The sequence below is a fragment of the Pongo abelii genome, chromosome 4 (genome assembly GCF_028885655.2).
Source record: "Pongo abelii isolate AG06213 chromosome 4, NHGRI_mPonAbe1-v2.0_pri, whole genome shotgun sequence".
NCBI classification, from domain to species: domain Eukaryota; kingdom Metazoa; phylum Chordata; class Mammalia; order Primates; family Hominidae; genus Pongo; species Pongo abelii.
This window is the reverse complement of record NC_071989.2, coordinates 141,220,688-141,237,716: the sequence shown is the minus strand read 5'-3', so window position 1 is coordinate 141,237,716 and position 17,029 is coordinate 141,220,688. Positions and strand designations below refer to the sequence as shown.

Here is a 17,029-nt window from a genome sequence, read left to right as displayed (position 1 = left end):
TAACTTCCGGGAGATACCATTTTCCTACTGTCTCTAAGGGATGACGCCTTTGTCCCAGAAAGAAGTGGCCTGACTGGGTGACCCGTAGGTGGGAGGTGCCTTGGAGGCCCTGCCGGGGCCGGTGGGGTGGAGCTTAGCGGAGGACGTCGGGGATTGAACTGACTTTGGGGGACAGTGGACTGTTGGAGGCGCTCACACTTCTGCTCAGCCCTCGGTTTTTCTGTGGAATCCCAGTCAGGAAGCGGCCGAATGCGGGAGGCGGGTGAGGGAACAAAAAGGCGACGAGGAAGTGGCCTGCCGACCTCCGGGGCCGCGCTGGCCAGGAGCTTGGGGCCTGCGAGTTTTCCCAGCTGTAGACAGAGCGCCTCTGAGCCCCGAGGCCGGGCCGCCCCACAGCAGAGGAGCACGAGGTTTTATTTGGCCTTGGCCAGTAGCTCAAAGGGGGCTTCGTTATTTTCAGGCCATCAGCGACCCCAGCACCAAAATCAGGAACACACATCTAAGGCTTCTCTTGGATTCTGTTTTAGAGCCCACTGGCAGGCTGTAAACGTTCCCAAGAGATAATACAAACGTTTCGTCAATTTCAGCCACAAAAATAATCAAATAATCGTCAATTGAATGCTGAGGCCGCCTCGACAGCAGCCAGCTTCCTCCCCAGATGGTTTGCGTGGGGTGGGGGGTATCACGATGCCCCAGTTCTTTCTTCTCCCCACGCGAGAAGCAAGGAAAGTCGGGTGAGAGGCCTTATGGTGTTTTCCCTGAAGTGCATTCTGCTTGATGATGCTGTTGTCCTGTACAGCTCGCCTTGAGGTGTCTTGTCAGTGTTTTGTTAATGGAATTGCTGGCCATATTTAATATAGGAGTAAGCTCTCATTCAACAGTTGGGTGTGTTTTATAACACTGCTTACGGACCACGGAGGCTCGGCCGGCAGTCAACTTGTATTTTGCAGACATACCTTAGTTTTCTCATGCAGGTACTGCACAAACTGGCTTCGTATCTTGCACTATGAGTGTAGGCTGACTCTTCCAGCATAGTCTCCTTCGAGGTGGCGCTGGATATCCCCTCATTTCAGCTTTTCATGGTGCTCCTTTGCCTCATTTTTTTAAACCGTAATGTCTAGCCTGGTCTCAGCTCCAAGGCAAGAACAGAAATACAGGTAAGGACAGAAATATTGTAGCAAATTCTACCACCATTTGGATGAATAATAATAATAGTAATAAAACATTCATTTATTTTATAGCATCTGCAAAGATCCCAAAACTTTTCAACCAAAATATGTATAGATGAGTGTGCAGACCAAAATAAGGACATCAGTATGTTACATTTAAAAATAAGTCAAGGTTAAAGGCGATGTCCTCTTTTAAGAACATTGCAAATACAATTCCAATACTCCAAGTACATATTCTGTACCCAGCCATCTGGGAGGACTGAGAGACCTAACGGTTTTCTGCTCTCTGGAACTTCTATGCCAATTGTGACTTTCTCACCCCTCAAATTAACATGCAGCGAATAATTACAATTGTAAACACCTGGAAGTGGAAAATGCCGTGAGGATAAATTGAGAGGAAGAGTAAACCTAATACCATAAGTTGCATACCAGCAGATCTGAGTATCGTCATGAATAATTGGTTAGCTTTTCCACATGCCTTATAAGTTTCAGCAAGCACCTAGCGAACATCTTAATCCAAATTTCTCAAAAAATGAGAGATTTTATTTAAGATCATTCCTCAATTTATCTTAGACTTTCAGCTACATAGCTAGTCCGGTAGTATAACAATAACAGGTTTTAGGTAAACGCCAGGGGAAAAGAGAGGAAAGCTAAATAACCAAATAAATTTGTATCTAATTAACAAATTGGCTAACTAAGGTGTTATCAGCTGCTTGATATAGAGCTGATAAAAATCATCTTCAGCTAGGCATACTTGAGGCCTGATTACAGAAGTGACCCTAGTCCACCCACACACCTGAAATTTATTTAAGAGACCAAGCTAGGCTCTTCTTGGCCTTTAGAAAGAGGACTGGCATGGAGAAATATGTTCCTCACTAGTTCTTCCAAGCCATGGCACTTCCCAACAAATTCCTCCTTTGGTTTTGCTGCTTTGCCTGGCTGTGCTTTCCTATTACCCTTGGTTCTCAGGCTTCTGGGGGAGATGCTCAGATTGCTGCTAGTGCTGAGTTGGAATCTGGGGCTACGCCTTGGTCCTTGCTGCAGCCTATAGATGAGAGAGACAGAGCTGGCCTCCTTCCCCCGCTTTTCAAAGTTCTATCTGTTGGGCGAGGTAGGACACCTAGGCTGCAGCCAGACTCTAGAGCTTTGCACTACATGAAAAAGCTCTATAAGACATATGCTACCAAGGAAGGGATTCCTAAATCCAATAGAAGTCACCTCTACAACACTGTTCGGCTCTTCACCCCCTGTACCCAGCATAAGCAGGCTCCTGGAGACCAGATAACAGGTATGTAAAAGCAGATTGGTTAACTGGGTGGAGGGAAGATGATAGACACTTCTGCATTTCAATTACAGAAAGGAGCTGAGCCTAGTTCCTTGAATTGCATTTTATTTTGCATAAACCTCAATATCCAGTTGAAACAAATCTGGGACTTGAGCTTATTGTTTCTTCCTAATGCTCTCATTGGTTAAGGTGGGCTAATATGGAATTTTAAAGCAACACCAGAGACTTAATGGCTTTCAAGGCTGAGGGGAAGTGCTGCTAGAGAATGTTAGCATCTCTTTCTATTCCACCAAGCTTTTGGCCCAGAAATGGACCTTAAACATCTCTTACAGCTATTGGTGTGATGTGTTAAATAGGATATTTTTCTCTTGTTTGTTACTTTCTGTGAGAGAAAAGCTTAAAGTTCCCGTTTTGAACAGTTGGCCCTTACAAGAACAAAGTATCAGTCCACAGTTTGACTCAGCAGTTGGGTGTGGTGCTTTAAAAAATTATAACATGGTGAAACCCCATCTCTACTAAAAACATAAAAATTAGCTGGGCTTGGTGGTGCATACCTGTACTCCCAGCTACTCGGGAGGCTGAGGCAGGAGAATCGCTTGAACCCAGGAGGCAGAGGTTGCAGTGAGCCAAGATCGCATCACTGCACTCCAGCCTGGCAACAGAGCAAGACTCCGTCTCAAAAAAAAAAAAAGAGTATATATCTACCAGCTCTTGATTTAAAACCATTCTAACCCAACAGGGCAGTTGTATCTGCTTCCTTAATATCCTATTTTAGTATAGTGGTTTTAGAGCATCTGTTTTTAATCTCAAGTGTTCTAAATTAACTAGGACCAATTACATTGTTTTAAATTGACTTTCTTCACTAGAGCTTAGCGTGTCATCTTAATAAGTCTGATAAGTGTTTTTATTATGGTTTTCCCTCTAGAGATTATCCAAGAGAAAAATACTACTTTCCTTATCAGCTGCTTCTGTGTTTGGAGCAAATTACTCAGAATGAAGCTTCAGGCTGAGCACAGTGGCTCATGCCTGTGATCCCAGCACTTTGGGAGGTTGAGGTGAGAGGATTGCCTGAGCCCAGAAGTTCAAGACCAGTCTGGGCAACATGGCGAGACCTTGTCTCTACAAAAACAAAAAAATCACCTGGGCGTGCTGGCTCATGCCTGTAGTCCCAGCTACTTGGGAGGCTAAGGTGGGGGGATCAGTTGCACCTGGGAGGTGGAGGCTGCAGTGAGCCATGATGGTGCCACTGCACTCCAGCCTGGGTAACAGAGTGAGACCCTGTCTCAAAAAAAATAAAAATGAAACTTCAGAATGTAGTGATTCCCTGTTACTTTGATTCACCACCAAATCTGACTTTCTGGAGATAAAATGTCCAGTAAGGTTGCTGGGCATTAGTAGTGTTACCAATTGCCTTCCTTTTCTATATTAACCGCCATTTTTTTTTTTTTTTTTTGAGGCTTGAGAAAGTGGGGAAAAGAGAAGGGAGAAAGCATATTATGAAGTACTAATTCTTTGACTTGACTGCCTGTTATGTTGACTCATATTCAAGCACTACCGGTAGATTATTTTTCTTCTTAGGAATCCTTCCATCAGTGGAACTGCTATTTAACCTGGATCGCATTACTACCGTTGAACACTTACTCAAGTCAGTCTTGCTGTACACTATCAACAACTCAGTTTCTTTTTCCTCTGCTGTCAAATGTGTGTGCAACCTAATGATAAAGGAGCCAGAGTCTTCTAGCAGGACTCTCTGCAGAGCTCCATACTCATTTACCTTTAACTCACAGTTTGAATTTGGAAAGAAACACAAATGGATTCAGATTGATGTGACCAGCCTCCTTCAACCTTTAGTGGCCTCCAACAAGAGAAGTATTCACATGTCTATAAATTTTACATGCATGAAAGACCAGCTGGAGCATCCTTCAGCACAGAATGGTTTGTTTAACATGACTCTTCTGGTGTCCCCCTCACTGATCTTATATTTGAATGACACAAGTGCTCAGGCTTATCACAGCTGGTATTCCCTTAACTATAAAAGGAGGCCTTCCCAGGGTCCTGACCAGGAGAGAAGTCTGTCTGCCTATCCTGTGGGAGAAGAGGCTGCTGAGGATGGGAGATCTTCTCATCGCCGTCACCGCAGAGGTCAGGAAACTGTCAGTTCTGAATTGAAGAAGCCCTTGGTCCCAGCTTCCTTCAATCTGAGTGAATACTTCAAACAGTTTCTTTTTCCCCAAAATGAGTGTGAGCTCCATGACTTTAGACTTAGCTTTAGTCAGCTGAAGTGGGACAACTGGATTGTGGCTCCGCACAGGTACAACCCTCGATACTGTAAAGGGGACTGTCCGAGGGCTGTTGGACATCGGTATGGCTCTCCAGTTCACACCATGGTACAGAACATCATCTACGAGAAGCTGGACTCCTCAGTGCCAAGACCGTCATGTGTACCTGCCAAATACAGCCCCTTGAGTGTTTTGACCATTGAGCCTGATGGCTCAATTGCCTATAAAGAGTACGAAGATATGATAGCTACAAAGTGCACCTGTCGTTAACAAATGGTCTTCTTAAAACCCTGAGCCTGTTTGGCAAAGTAACTACTGTGTGCCTATGTGTGCCTTCAAGAGAAAGCTTCATATATTAAGTCTCTAAATGCAGCATATGTTGTATAAAGAGGAGCCTGTGTAGATTAGTACCTTCTATGGCATCTATCAGGATAAAGGGATAACATCAATTGTTGCTACAGAGCCTTTTTTTATTTCCAAATTTAAATGAAATATAATTATTGTGGCAAACTTTACATCTTTTTCCTTGAGCGATTTTTTTTCTTTTCATAGGAGTCTTATTCTTGATAGGGAAAAAACCTTAATTAGCATCAATCCTGGATGGACTTGCAGCTATAAATAGGCAATTCAGATTGCTATAGTCTTAATGGAAGAATAAATTTCTGTCAATGGCATAAATTTTGTGTGTGTTTTATTAAAGATTGCTTTTAAGTGATCATTTGGGGGAGAGAGGAAGTGTCTAAAAGCTGGCCATAGCTCGACTTTTGATCCTTTTTCAGAGTGAAAGGGAGGCTAACGTCACCGAAATTCTCATGAAGTTAAGACTCTCTCTAGGACTAGAGAGTAGGCAGTGTAACCCACTTCCGTTGCTTTAGTGTGATTGGTGAACAGTATACTAATTCTCCTTGTTAACTGGCATATATAAATCAATCGAGTCATACAGAACAATTTAACATTTGTCCCATTCATGTAAAGGAAATTGCCTTGCATGTTTTTCCAAGAAAACCTATGTACAAGACTTTGTATGTGTATTTTTTTTCTTTATATATTTAAAACCTCTGACCTTATGAAAGGCAGCCAGGGAAGGTTTTTTGTTTTGGTTTGGTTTTTGCTGATTTGCTTAGCTCCCTCCACTCCACCCCCACAGGTTTTTTTCCAGTTCGATGTAGAACTGTTCCTACTAAGCTTGCAGTAGTGACTGGTTATGTTACTGACTGGGTGTTATGTGGATGCTAGGGTTTTTATGTAGGTTTTCAATATATCTATTTTGAGAGAGCCCTGGAGGCACAGAGGTAGGGTTGATATCGTGATTTTGTGTTTGAGTTTCTAAAACCTTGATGTATAAACCAAAAGTAACTCCTAGATGTAATAAGTACTTTTTATTCTTGTAAATGATCTTTTCTTGGTGCTATTTTTAGCTTCATTAAATATGCACATACCATATAATTTACCCATTTAAAGTGTAGAATTCAGTGGTTTATAGTATATTTATAAACATGGGACACCATCACCGTCATCAATTTTAGAACACATTCATCACCTCAAAAAGAAACCCTATACGCTTTAGCTGTTACTCCCATTTCCTGTCCTGCCCCACTCCCAGCCCTAAGCAACTAGGAACTTGTTCATAGGTTTCTGATTCAGGACTTTCATATGAATGGAGTCATACAATAGACTGGCTCCTTTCACTTAGCATGTTTTCAAGGTTCATCTGTGTTGTAGCATGTATCGGTACTTCTTTCTAGTGACTATATTTCGTTGTATGGCTATACCAAATTTTGTTTATCCATTTGTGGGTGGACATTTGGGCTGTTTCCATTTTTTAGCTATTACAAATAATGCTAATAAAATTCATGTAGAAGTTTTATTTCTTTGGGGTACATACCTAAGAGTGGAATTGCTAGGTCATATGGTAACTCTACATTTAATCATTTGAGGAACTGCTAGACTGTTTTCCAAACCAGCTGCACCATTTTACATTCCCACCAGCAGTGCACGAGGGTTCTGATTTCTCAGCATCCTTTCAACACTCATCTGACTTTTGGGGGATGTTTTTATTTTCTATGGGTACGTAATAGTTATATATATTTATAGGGTACATGTGATATTTTGGTATAAGCATACAATGTGTAATGAACTTACTGTTTTATTCTAGCTATCCAAGTGGGTGTGAAATGGTATCTCATTGTGGTTTTGATTTGCATTCTCTTGATAATTAATGATGTTAAGCATCTCTTCATTTGCTTATTAGCCATTTGTGTATCTTTTTTAAGAATGTCTATTAAGATCCTTTGCCCATTTTCTAATTGTTATATTTATTGAGTTGTAAGAGTTATATATTCTAGATATAAGTTTCTTACACAATTTTCAAATATTTTCTCATTCTGTAGGTTACCTTTTTGTTATTTTATTATAAAATATATATAACAACATTTTACTATCTTAACTATTTTTAAGTATACAAGTCAGTGGCATTAAGTACATTCACATTGATTTCCAACCATCACTACTATCTTGAACTTTTTCATCATTCCAATCTGAAACTCTACCCATGTAGTTTAAAAAAAAAAAAAAATTCCCAGCCTGGGCAACAGACAGGGTTTTGCAATGTTACCCATTAAAAAAATCCCAGTCTGGGCAACGTTGCAAAACTCTGTCTCCACAAAAAATACAAAGATTAGCTGGGTGTGGTGGCATGAGCTGTAGTCCCAGCTATTGGGGAGGCTGAGGCAGGAGAATGGCATGAACCTGGGAGGCGGAGCTTGCGATGAGCTGAGATCGTGCCACTGCACTCCAGCCTGGGTGACAGAGCTAGATTCCATCTCAAAGTAAATTAATTAATTTAAAAATCTTCATTTCTTTCTTCTAGTAACCACTATTCTAGCTCTACAAATTTGCTTGTTCTAGGTACTTCCTATAAGTGAATCATTCAATATTTGTCCTTTTATCTCTGACTTACTTCACTTAGCATAATGTTTTCAAGGCTCATTCATGTAGCATATCTCAGAATTTCATTCCTCATTAAGGCTGAATAATCCATTGTATTCATACCACATTTTGTTTATCAATGGACGCTTGAATTGTTTCTACCTTTTAGCTATTGTGAATAATGCTACTATGAACATTGGTTTACAAATATCTGTTAGAATCTCTGCTTTCTGTTCATTTGGATCTATTCCTAGAAATGGAACTGCGGGATCACATGGTAATTCTTTGTGGCTGTGGCATTTTACATTTCTACCAGCAATTTACAAGTATTCTAATTTCTCTACCTCATAGCCAGCACTTGTAATTTTATTTGCTTTTTAAATATATATTTTTTTTATATAAAATAGCTATCCTAATGGCCGTGAAATGGCATCTCATTGTGTGTGTGGTTGTTTTTTTGTTTAGTTTATTTATTACTTTTAGAAAAGTAAAAGAATAGTTACTCCATAGGCAGAGTACCTTCATTGTGGTTTGGATTTGCATTTCCCTAATAATTGATGATGATGAGTATTTCTTCATGTGTTTACTGACCATTTGTGTATCTTCTTTGGAGAAATGTCTATTCATTCTCTGTCTGTCACCCAGGCTAGAATGCAGTGGCGCCATCTCGGCTCACTGCAACCCCCACCTCCTGGGTTCAAGCAATTCTCGTGTCTCAGCCTCCCGAGTAGCTGGGATTACAGGTGCTTGCCACCAGGCCTGGCTAATTTTTGTATTTTTGGTAGAGATGGGATTTCACCACATTGGCCAGGCTGGTCTCAAGCTCCTCACCTCAAGTAATCTGCCTGCCTCAGCCTCCCATAGTGCTGGGATTACAGGCGGGAGACACCACATCCAGCCCTGTCCACTTTTAAATATATTTTCTTATTCTTTGGGTTATGTTTTCACTGTGTGTGTGTGTGCAGAGATGGGTTTCAGCATGTTGCCAGGCTGGTTTTTTTGTTTTTTTTTTTGATATGGAGTCTCACTCTGTCACCCAGGCTGGAGTGCAGTTGCGTGATCTCGACTTACTACAGCCTCCACCTCCCAGGCTCAGGTGATCCTCCCACTTCAGCCTCCCAGGGAGCTGGGACTATCGGCAAGTGCCACCACTCCTGGCTAATTTTTTTTTGTATTTTTAGTAGAGATGGGGTTTCACTCTGTTAGCCAGGATGGTCTCGATCTCCTGACCTCGTGATCTGCCTGCCTCGGCCTCCCAAAATGCTGGGATTACAGGCATGAGCCACCACGCCCGGCCAACCAGGCTGGTCTTGAACTCCTCAGCTCAAGCAATCTGCCCTCCTCAGCCTCCCAAAATGTTGGTATTACAAGTGTGAGCCACTGCACCCAGCCCCTTTTCGCTCTCTTGATAGTCCTTTGCGCAAAAGTTGTCAATTTTGATTAAAACATCTATTTTTCAATTTTTTGACTATGCTTTTGGTGTCATATCCAAGGAATCATTGCCAGATCCAATTTTGGGTTGTAAAATCAATGTCATGAAGATTTTTCCCCTATGTTTTCTTCTAAGAGTTTTCCAGTTTTAGCTTTTACTTAAGTCTCAAATCCATTTTGAGTTAATTTTTGTATATGGTATGAGGTAGAGGTCCAACTCTTACTCTTGCATGTGATTATCTGGTTGTTTCAGTACCATTTGTTAAGATGACTTTTTCTCCTGTTGAATTATTTTGGTACTCTTGTCAAAAAAACAGTTGACCAGGCTGGGAGTGGTGGCTCACACCTGTAATCCCAGCACTTTGGGAGCCAGAGGCAGGAGGATTGCTTGAATCCAAGAGTTTGAGACCAGTCTGGGCAACAAAGTAAGACATCATCTCTACAAAAAATAAAAAGTTAAAAAAATTAGCTGGGTGTGGTGGTGCACACCTGTAGTTACAGCTATTCAGGAGGCTGAGGCAGGAGGATTGCTTGAGCTCAGGAGGTTGAGGCTGCAGTGAGCTATGATTATGTGCCTATACTCCAGGGTGACAGAGAGCAAGGTCCTGTCAAGATAGGTAGGTAGGTAGGTAGGTAGGTAGGTAGATAGATAGATAGATAGATAGATACTTTTTTTTTTTTTTTTTAAGAGACAGTCTCTCTCACTCTGTCACCCAGGCTGGAGTGCAGTGGCATGATCTCTGCTCCACTTCCCAGGTTCGAGAGATTCTCACACCTCAGCCTCCGGAGTAGCTGGCATTACAGGCAGGCGCCATCACGCCTGGCTAATTTTTGTATTTTTTGTAGAGACAGGGTTTTGCCATGTTGGCCAGGCTGGTCTCCAACTCCTGGCCTCAAATGATCTACCCACCTCGGCCTCCCATAGTGCTGGGATTACACGTATGAGCCAACGTGCCCGCCCAAAACCATATGAATTTTAGAATCAGTTCATTAATTTCTGCAAAACTAGGATTTTGATAGGGATTGTATTGAATCTGTAGATCAATTTCGGAAGAATTGCCATCTTAACAATGTTGTCTTCCAGTTCATGAACATGAGATGTTTTCCATTTGTTTAAATAATCTTTAATTTTCTTTTCTTTTTCTCTTTCTTTCTTTCTTTCTTTTTTTTTTTTTTTTTTTTGAGACAGGGTCCTGCTCTGTTGCCCAGGCTGGAGTGCAGTTGCGTGATCTCGGCTTACTGCAGCCTCCACCTCCCAGGCTCAGGTGATCCTCCCACTTCAGCCTCCCAGGGAGCTTGGACTGTTGTCAAGTGCCACCACTCCTGGCTAATTTTGTGTACTTTTAGTAGAGATGGGGTCTCGCCATGTTGCCCGGGTTGGTCACAAACTCCTGGGCTAAAGTGATCCTCCCGCCTCCCTCCCAAAGTAGTAGGGTTACTGGCCAGGTGCAGTGGCTCATACCTGTAATCCTAGCACTTTGGGAGGCCGAGACAGGTGGTGAAACCCCGACTCTACTAAAACTACAAAAATTAACCAGGCATGGTGGCATGTGCCTGTAATCCCAGCTGAGGGAGGCTGAGGCAGGAGAACTGCTTGAACCCGGGAGACAGAGGCTGCAGTGAGCCGAGATATCGCACCACTGCACCCCAGCCTGGGCAACAGAGTGAGACTCCATCTAGAAGAAGGAAAAAAAAAAAGTGGTAGGGTTACGGGTATGAGCCACCATCCCTGGCCAATTATGTCATTCTTAAGAGTTAAAAAAGGGCCAGGCATGGTGGCTCATGCCTAATCCTACCACTTAAGGAAGCCGAGGTGAGAGGACCCCTTGAGTTCAGGAGTTCGAGACCAGTCTGGGCAATATAGTGAGACCCCTGTCTTTAACAGCAACGAAAAAAAAATCAGCTGGGCGTGACGGCTCCAACCTGCAGTCCCAGCTCTTCTGGAGGCTGATATGGGTGAATTACACGAGCCTGGGAGATGGAAGCTGCAGTGAGCCATGATTGTGCTGTTGTACTCCAGCCTGGGCGATGGATGGAGCGAGATCCAATTTCTAAAAATAAAAAAAGTAAAAAAGTATCTGGAATGGGCTAGGCACAGTGGCTCACGCCTGTAATCCCAGCAATTTGGGAGGCCAAGGCTGGCAGATCATTTGAGGTTAGGAGTTCGAGACCAGCCTGACCAACATGGCGAAACCCCATCTCTACTAAAAATTCAAAAAATTAGCCAGGCATGGTGGCGTGTGCCCATAATCTCAGCTACTTGGGAGGCTGAGGCAGGAGAATCGCTTGAACCTGGGAGGTAGAGGTTGCAGTGAGCCGAGATCGTGTCATTGCACTCCAGCCTGGGCAACGAGCGAAAGTCCATTTATTTTTTGCATGACCTAGTTCTGTGCTTGAGTGTGAATGTGGTCTGAAATCTGAAGATTTCGAAAAGAAGAAAGTAGGGGAGTTGGAAAAGAAAATGAAGGGATAATTTTGATAGAAGTTAAGTATTAGGGTCAATGCCAAAATTCAGGAGCAGAAAAATCGTTGGGCATTCTTACAGGTAAGTTCTAAAATGTACTTACCTAAACTTTTTTTGCATAGTGTTTTGATGCTACAGGTGAGTAATGATAGCTTGACATTTAATTTTTTTTCTTAGACTTTATTTGTATATCTAGTCTCACTCATAGGACAGTGTTAATATTCCTGTAGTGTGTCAAGGCTGATAGATCTTTTAAATTTAAACTTCAAAGTTTCTCTTACACACTATTGAGAAGGGTATACTAATCGCTCAACTCTCTCTCCCATATGAAACCTATTTTCTTTAGTTACTCTTATAAAAGCTGCCACTCTAGAAAACAAATGAGAAAGGACAACAGTGATTTAAATCTGGAAATTTAAGGATGAAGCTACATCTGCCTTAAATAGATGCATTCAGCTTTGGTATTTAGTCCAGATGAGATATGAGGTCACTTAATGTGATGAGTGCCTTAGTATGCCAAGAAACAATGGAGTACGTCAGGAGCTGGTTTTACCTTCAGCTCTGAATTTCCTGCCCTTTATCAGTTTAAATCAGCTCCTGTGTTATGTTGAATACTTTGTGTTTTGCTAATCAGCTTCAAGGGCAGCAGCTACTGGATTTGGTTTAGAGTGCAGTTTAGACAGTCTGTGGGGAAAAAAAATTGCTCTTTCATGGGGTAGAGGGGAATGAAAAATGTTCAGACAGAACTTGGTTTATATAAAATTTTATGTAGTCAATTTTAATGAAAAATAAAAATTTAAAAAACAAAATTTTTATGTAGTCAATTTTAATGTTTAACTTTGTAAGGATTGTAACTTATAAAGTAATAAATGAAGTGAAATTAAAATTTTTAAGATGTTCTTTTAGAGGATGTAAGACCCAAAAATATTTTAGGTATGTAGATTAGCTAAATGGATACAATAGACAACTATGGTGCTTAACCCATTAACTGTTCCCTAAATAGAAACAAAATATAAACACAACCAGGAGATGCAGGCACTTCATCCTTTACCATAATTGAGAAGTCAAATAGGGTCTCTTCATGTGGGTAGCTACTTCCTGATACAGTTGTCCTTCCCAAACCACACATTTACTAGTCGATTTTTGGAAAGGGCTTGTTAATAAGACCAGGACTATTTCAGTATCTATTTAAAGAGCAGGATTTTATACATGGCCTACCAGAGTATTTCCTTGTCCTGCCTTAGTATGTAATGCAATTTGTATCAAAGAATTTTATTTTTAAAAAATTTTGTGTATCAAAGAATTGAGGAACTAGACATAGGTGGATAAGTGTCAACTGTACATTTTGGGAATCTTACTCCTTTAAGAGTAACAGGGGCTTTGTGAACAGTACACAGTCATTTATAGACCTGTCTTTGATGCTGGTATCTTCCCATGCTGGAATAACAGTCAGTGTTATAAGAGTTCACAACCTGTGCCTGGATGTCATTTTGGCTTTCTCAAACAACTAGCTCACTGAATAAATATTTATTGAACACTGACTATGGGCCAGGCACTGTGTGTGGTTAAGAACAGTCTGATGTTTTTAGCTCCCAGAGAAGGATATCAGCTACCAGCTACGGAGGCTTCCTCTATGACCCTAAGTTCCATCAGTGAGCATTCATTTCTGCGGAACATTCTATAGAGGAATACATTTTGGGGTGGCACTGCAAAAGCAGGCTGGGTGAATACTAAATGATCTTACCTTTAATTAGAATTGTTTAAACTTTTTATTTTAGCAGAGATTAAAATAACATACTAAGTAATATAAATAATTTAGTAAATTTAGATATCAAATAATATACTAAAACAGATAACTGTAAATTTACATGAAATAAATAATAGAGAGATCCTGTGTATCTCTTATCCAGTTCCTTCAGTCTTGCAAAACTATAGCATAATATCACAACCAGGATATTGACATTGATAAAATAGAATTTTTGACATTGAAACCTACTTGGTCCAAGGGAAATGTTGATTCTAACATCAATAGAGTTTTTATATTCCCTGATGGAATTTGCTTAATGGCTCAATATTTTTTTCATTTTACATTGTTTCACCTCTCCCTTGAAACTCTGAGGCTTCTGTACTATGATTTACTTTATTCAATATTTATTGGGCGCACACTACGTGTCAGGTACCCTTGTAGATGGTCTGATGGAAAATAAGATAGACATGATACTTGCTCTCATGGAGCTTTTGTTACACTGTGGGGACACAGACAATTAAAAAAAAAAAAAGCAGTCATATTCAGGAACCTCTAGGCTAAGGCCTGAGGGGAGAACAACCTTGTGTTCTAGGAACAGAAAGAGCTGCATGTGGCTGGCATGTCAGGGGGGAGAAGGAATGGGTGGAATGGTAAGTGGAGTGGGAGAGGTTGAAAGAGCACACAGACCTGATGATACCAGACCTTGTTGGCCAGCACAAGGGCATTAGATTTATTTATGTATTTATTTATTGAGGCAGGGTCTCACTTTGTCACCCAGGCTGGAGTGCAGTGGCATGATTTTGACTCACTGCAGACATGACCTCCCAGGTTCAAGCAATCCTCCCACCTCGGCCCCCAAAATAGCTGGGATTACAGGTGTGAACCACCATGCCCAGCTAATTTTTGTATTTTTAGTAGAAAGGGGGTTTCAACATGTTGACCAGGCTGGTCTCAAACTTCTGGCCTCAAGTGATCCACCCGCCTCGGCCTCCCAAAGTACTGGGATTACAGGTGTGAGCCACTGCGCCTGGCCAGGCATTAGTTGTTTTCTGTTTGTTTGTTTTGTTTCTGTTTTTTAATATGGAGTCTCACTCTGTCACCCAGGCTGGAGTGCAGTGGCACAATCTCGGCTCATTGCAACCTCTGCCTGCCGGGTTCAAGTGATTCTCCTGCTTCAGCCTCCTGAGTAGCTGAGACTACAGGCACATGCCACCATGCCCAGCTAATTTTTGTATTTTTAGCAGGGATGGATTTTGCCATGTTGGCCAAGTTGGCCTCGAACTCCTGACCTCAAGTGACCCACCTGCCTCAGCTTCCCAAAGTGCTAAGATTGTAGGCATGAGCCACCACGCCTGGCCAGGCATTAGATTTGTATTCCAAGTTCTAAAGAAAGCCATTGAGAATGTTTAATCAAGGGCCTGAAATGGTTGGATTCTCTTCTTTTCTTTTTTTTTTTTTTTTTGAGACAGAGTCTTATTCTGTCACCCAGGCTGGAATACAGTGGCGCAATAAGGGCTCACTGCAACCTCCACCTCCCGGGTTCAAGCAATTCTCCTACCTCAGCCTCCCGAGCAGCTGGGACTACAGGCGTGTGCCACCATGCCCAGCTAATTTTTTTGTATTTTTAGTAGAGATAGGGTTTCACCATGTTGACCAGGCTGGTTTTGAACTGACCAGTACAGGGCAGTGGCATGATTTTGACTCACTGCACCCTTGACCTCCCAGGTCAAAGCCTGCCTCAGCCTCCCAAAGTGCTGGGTTGACAGGCGTGAGCCACCGTGCCCGGCCTCTTTTTTTTTTTTTAAGTAGATCATTCTGGCCCGGTGCGGTGGCTCACGCCTGTCATCCCAACACTTTGGGAGGCTGAAGTGGGTGCATTGCTTGAGCCCAGGAGTTCAACACCAGCTTGGGCAACACAGGGAGACCTCATCTCTACAAAAAAAAAAAAAAAAAAAAAAAATTCCCAGGAGGGTGGTACACATCTGTGGTCCCAACAACTTGGGAGGCTGAGGTAGGGGAATTGCTTGAGCCCAGGCAGTCAAGGCTGCAGTAAGCTGTGATCACATCACTGCACTCCAGTCTGGGCAACAGAGTCTCAAAAAAAAAAAAAAACAAAAATCATTCTAAATGTTCTATGTAGTATTGTCTGGCAGGGACTAGTCTGAAGCAGGGAGACCTATTGAAGTGGCTGTTGTCATGGTTCAGGTGAAAGATGCTGCTGCTTTGGACTATGGCAGTGGAGATGGGGGTGCAGAGAAGTGAAAAAAACTTGGAATCTATTTTCATGGCTTTTTCTTATTTGGCTTATCTCTGAAGTGAGAGGGTGGCAACGTTCTAATAAGAGAAGAAACAAGTTTATTGAGTGAAATGAAAGGATACAACTTATCCCATTCTTTGGCTTTATAGTTCCATCCAAATGAAGTGTTTCTTAATTACAACTTTTTTGAAATTTTCTTCTTGCATTTATTCATTTGAATTTTTATTTATTTTGGCCTTTACCTTTCATGGTAGAAACTTTTTTCAAAAGTCTTTTGTTGTCTACTTATAAGGCCCTAGAAAAGCCATTGGAAGCTCTTTTTGTCAGAAGATGAGATGTGTTAGTGCACTGTGGTTTGAAGCTCCTATCAATTTCTACAGGTTTCTCCACAGAATTATCCAATCTTCTGGTGGGAAAAAGATGGGGCAAAAATACACACTTAGCTACTGGTGGCTTTAGAGCCCAGCAATGCTAGCTAAGATCTCATCACTCGCAGTGAACAGTTCACCTTTTTTCCCCAATAGAGTATCGCTTCCCCCAACGTCCACCATGCCTGGAGTTTATTTGCCTGGAACCTCTTTGATTGAAACTCTCCCACAGAATCAACTCCCAGTCTCTTGTTAGTTGGGAGAGGGGTAGTCATCTAGCTGCTTGGGATGAGAGTGTACATAGGGGCCCAATTGTTCCATGTAAAGATTCAGCTGACAGTCACAGCTGGCCCCCTGCTTTCCATGGTACATGGCGTGATACATGGTACATGAATCCTGAGCTTCCCTAGCGTCTGAGGCCTGACTCATTTGCTTCTCATTGACATTCCCATCCCCAGCAGGTTTAGGTTTCACTTTTTCCTGACTGCTCACTCTTCTAGCCAGTTTCTAACTTCTGAAACTCTGATCACACTCATCTGCTGTTCTCTCCTCCCTTATTCTTTGTCCTCATGGGTATATTTGATGTTCACTTGCTCTAACGTTAGTGTGAAAAAGTAGAGATAAATGCATGTGCTCAGTTCTCCAAGTCAAAAAGAGATGCTCGTTAAAGTACCATGTAAAGTCCTTGTCCAAACCTCTGCTTAGAGAAAATGAATAAGAAAAGTCTATAGCAATTTGCAATCCCTTTGTGACCTACAAATAATTTGCTGCATGTTCTTTGATAGCATTCTTATATTTCTCCATCTCATCCTTCTATCAGTTTTGGGTAAGGAAAGTAGGAGTATTCCTAAGGCAGGAGAACATCCAACATTTCGACTGTATATCATATTTGACATTAAAAACTACCTCATTAGATAGTATTAACTAGCAGGGCTGAATCACTTGGAATAAGTAATCTGAAGTTTTGTCTAAGTGTAGGAAAATGAGTTTCAATTTTACCTTTAGAAAATGGACAAACAGGTTTCACAGTTTATTGAAGTCAAAAGGCTAGTATGCTCAGCTTCTATTGCATCATTCTCCAGGAAAATTGTGCTGTGAACT

General features: G+C 41.8%; 1 protein-coding gene across 2 annotated transcripts; it reads left to right on the top strand.

Annotated features, from left to right (window-relative positions):
• The first annotated feature begins 13 nt into the window (after nucleotides 1-13).
• On the top strand, nucleotides 14-5,411 carry GDF9 (growth differentiation factor 9). Of its 2 annotated transcripts, XM_002815872.6 has the most exons (4): nucleotides 14-84; nucleotides 975-1,157; nucleotides 1,242-2,457; nucleotides 4,033-5,411. In XM_002815872.6, exons 3-4 carry the CDS (start codon nucleotides 2,061-2,063, stop codon nucleotides 5,001-5,003), a joined length of 1,368 nt encoding a protein of 455 aa, XP_002815918.2. In that variant the 5' UTR covers nucleotides 14-84; nucleotides 975-1,157; nucleotides 1,242-2,060; the 3' UTR covers nucleotides 5,004-5,411. The 2 variants fall into 2 exon arrangements, with proteins under 2 accessions (XP_002815918.2, XP_063580336.1); XM_063724266.1 differs by lacking the exon at nucleotides 14-84 and having other exon boundaries at nucleotides 146-1,157.
• Nucleotides 5,412-17,029: the final 11,618 nt, after the last annotated feature.

What these genes read in the sequence shown, in the direction of transcription:
- GDF9 (XM_002815872.6), top strand. Translation starts at nt 2,061, where the DNA reads ATGGCACTTCCCAACAAATTCCTCCTTTGGTTTTGCTGCTTTGCCTGG. An exon ending in TCCTGGAGACCAGATAACAG is followed by an intron (nt 2,458 to 4,032) that starts GTATGTAAAAGC and finishes TTTTCTTCTTAG; the next exon opens with GAATCCTTCCATCAGTGGAA.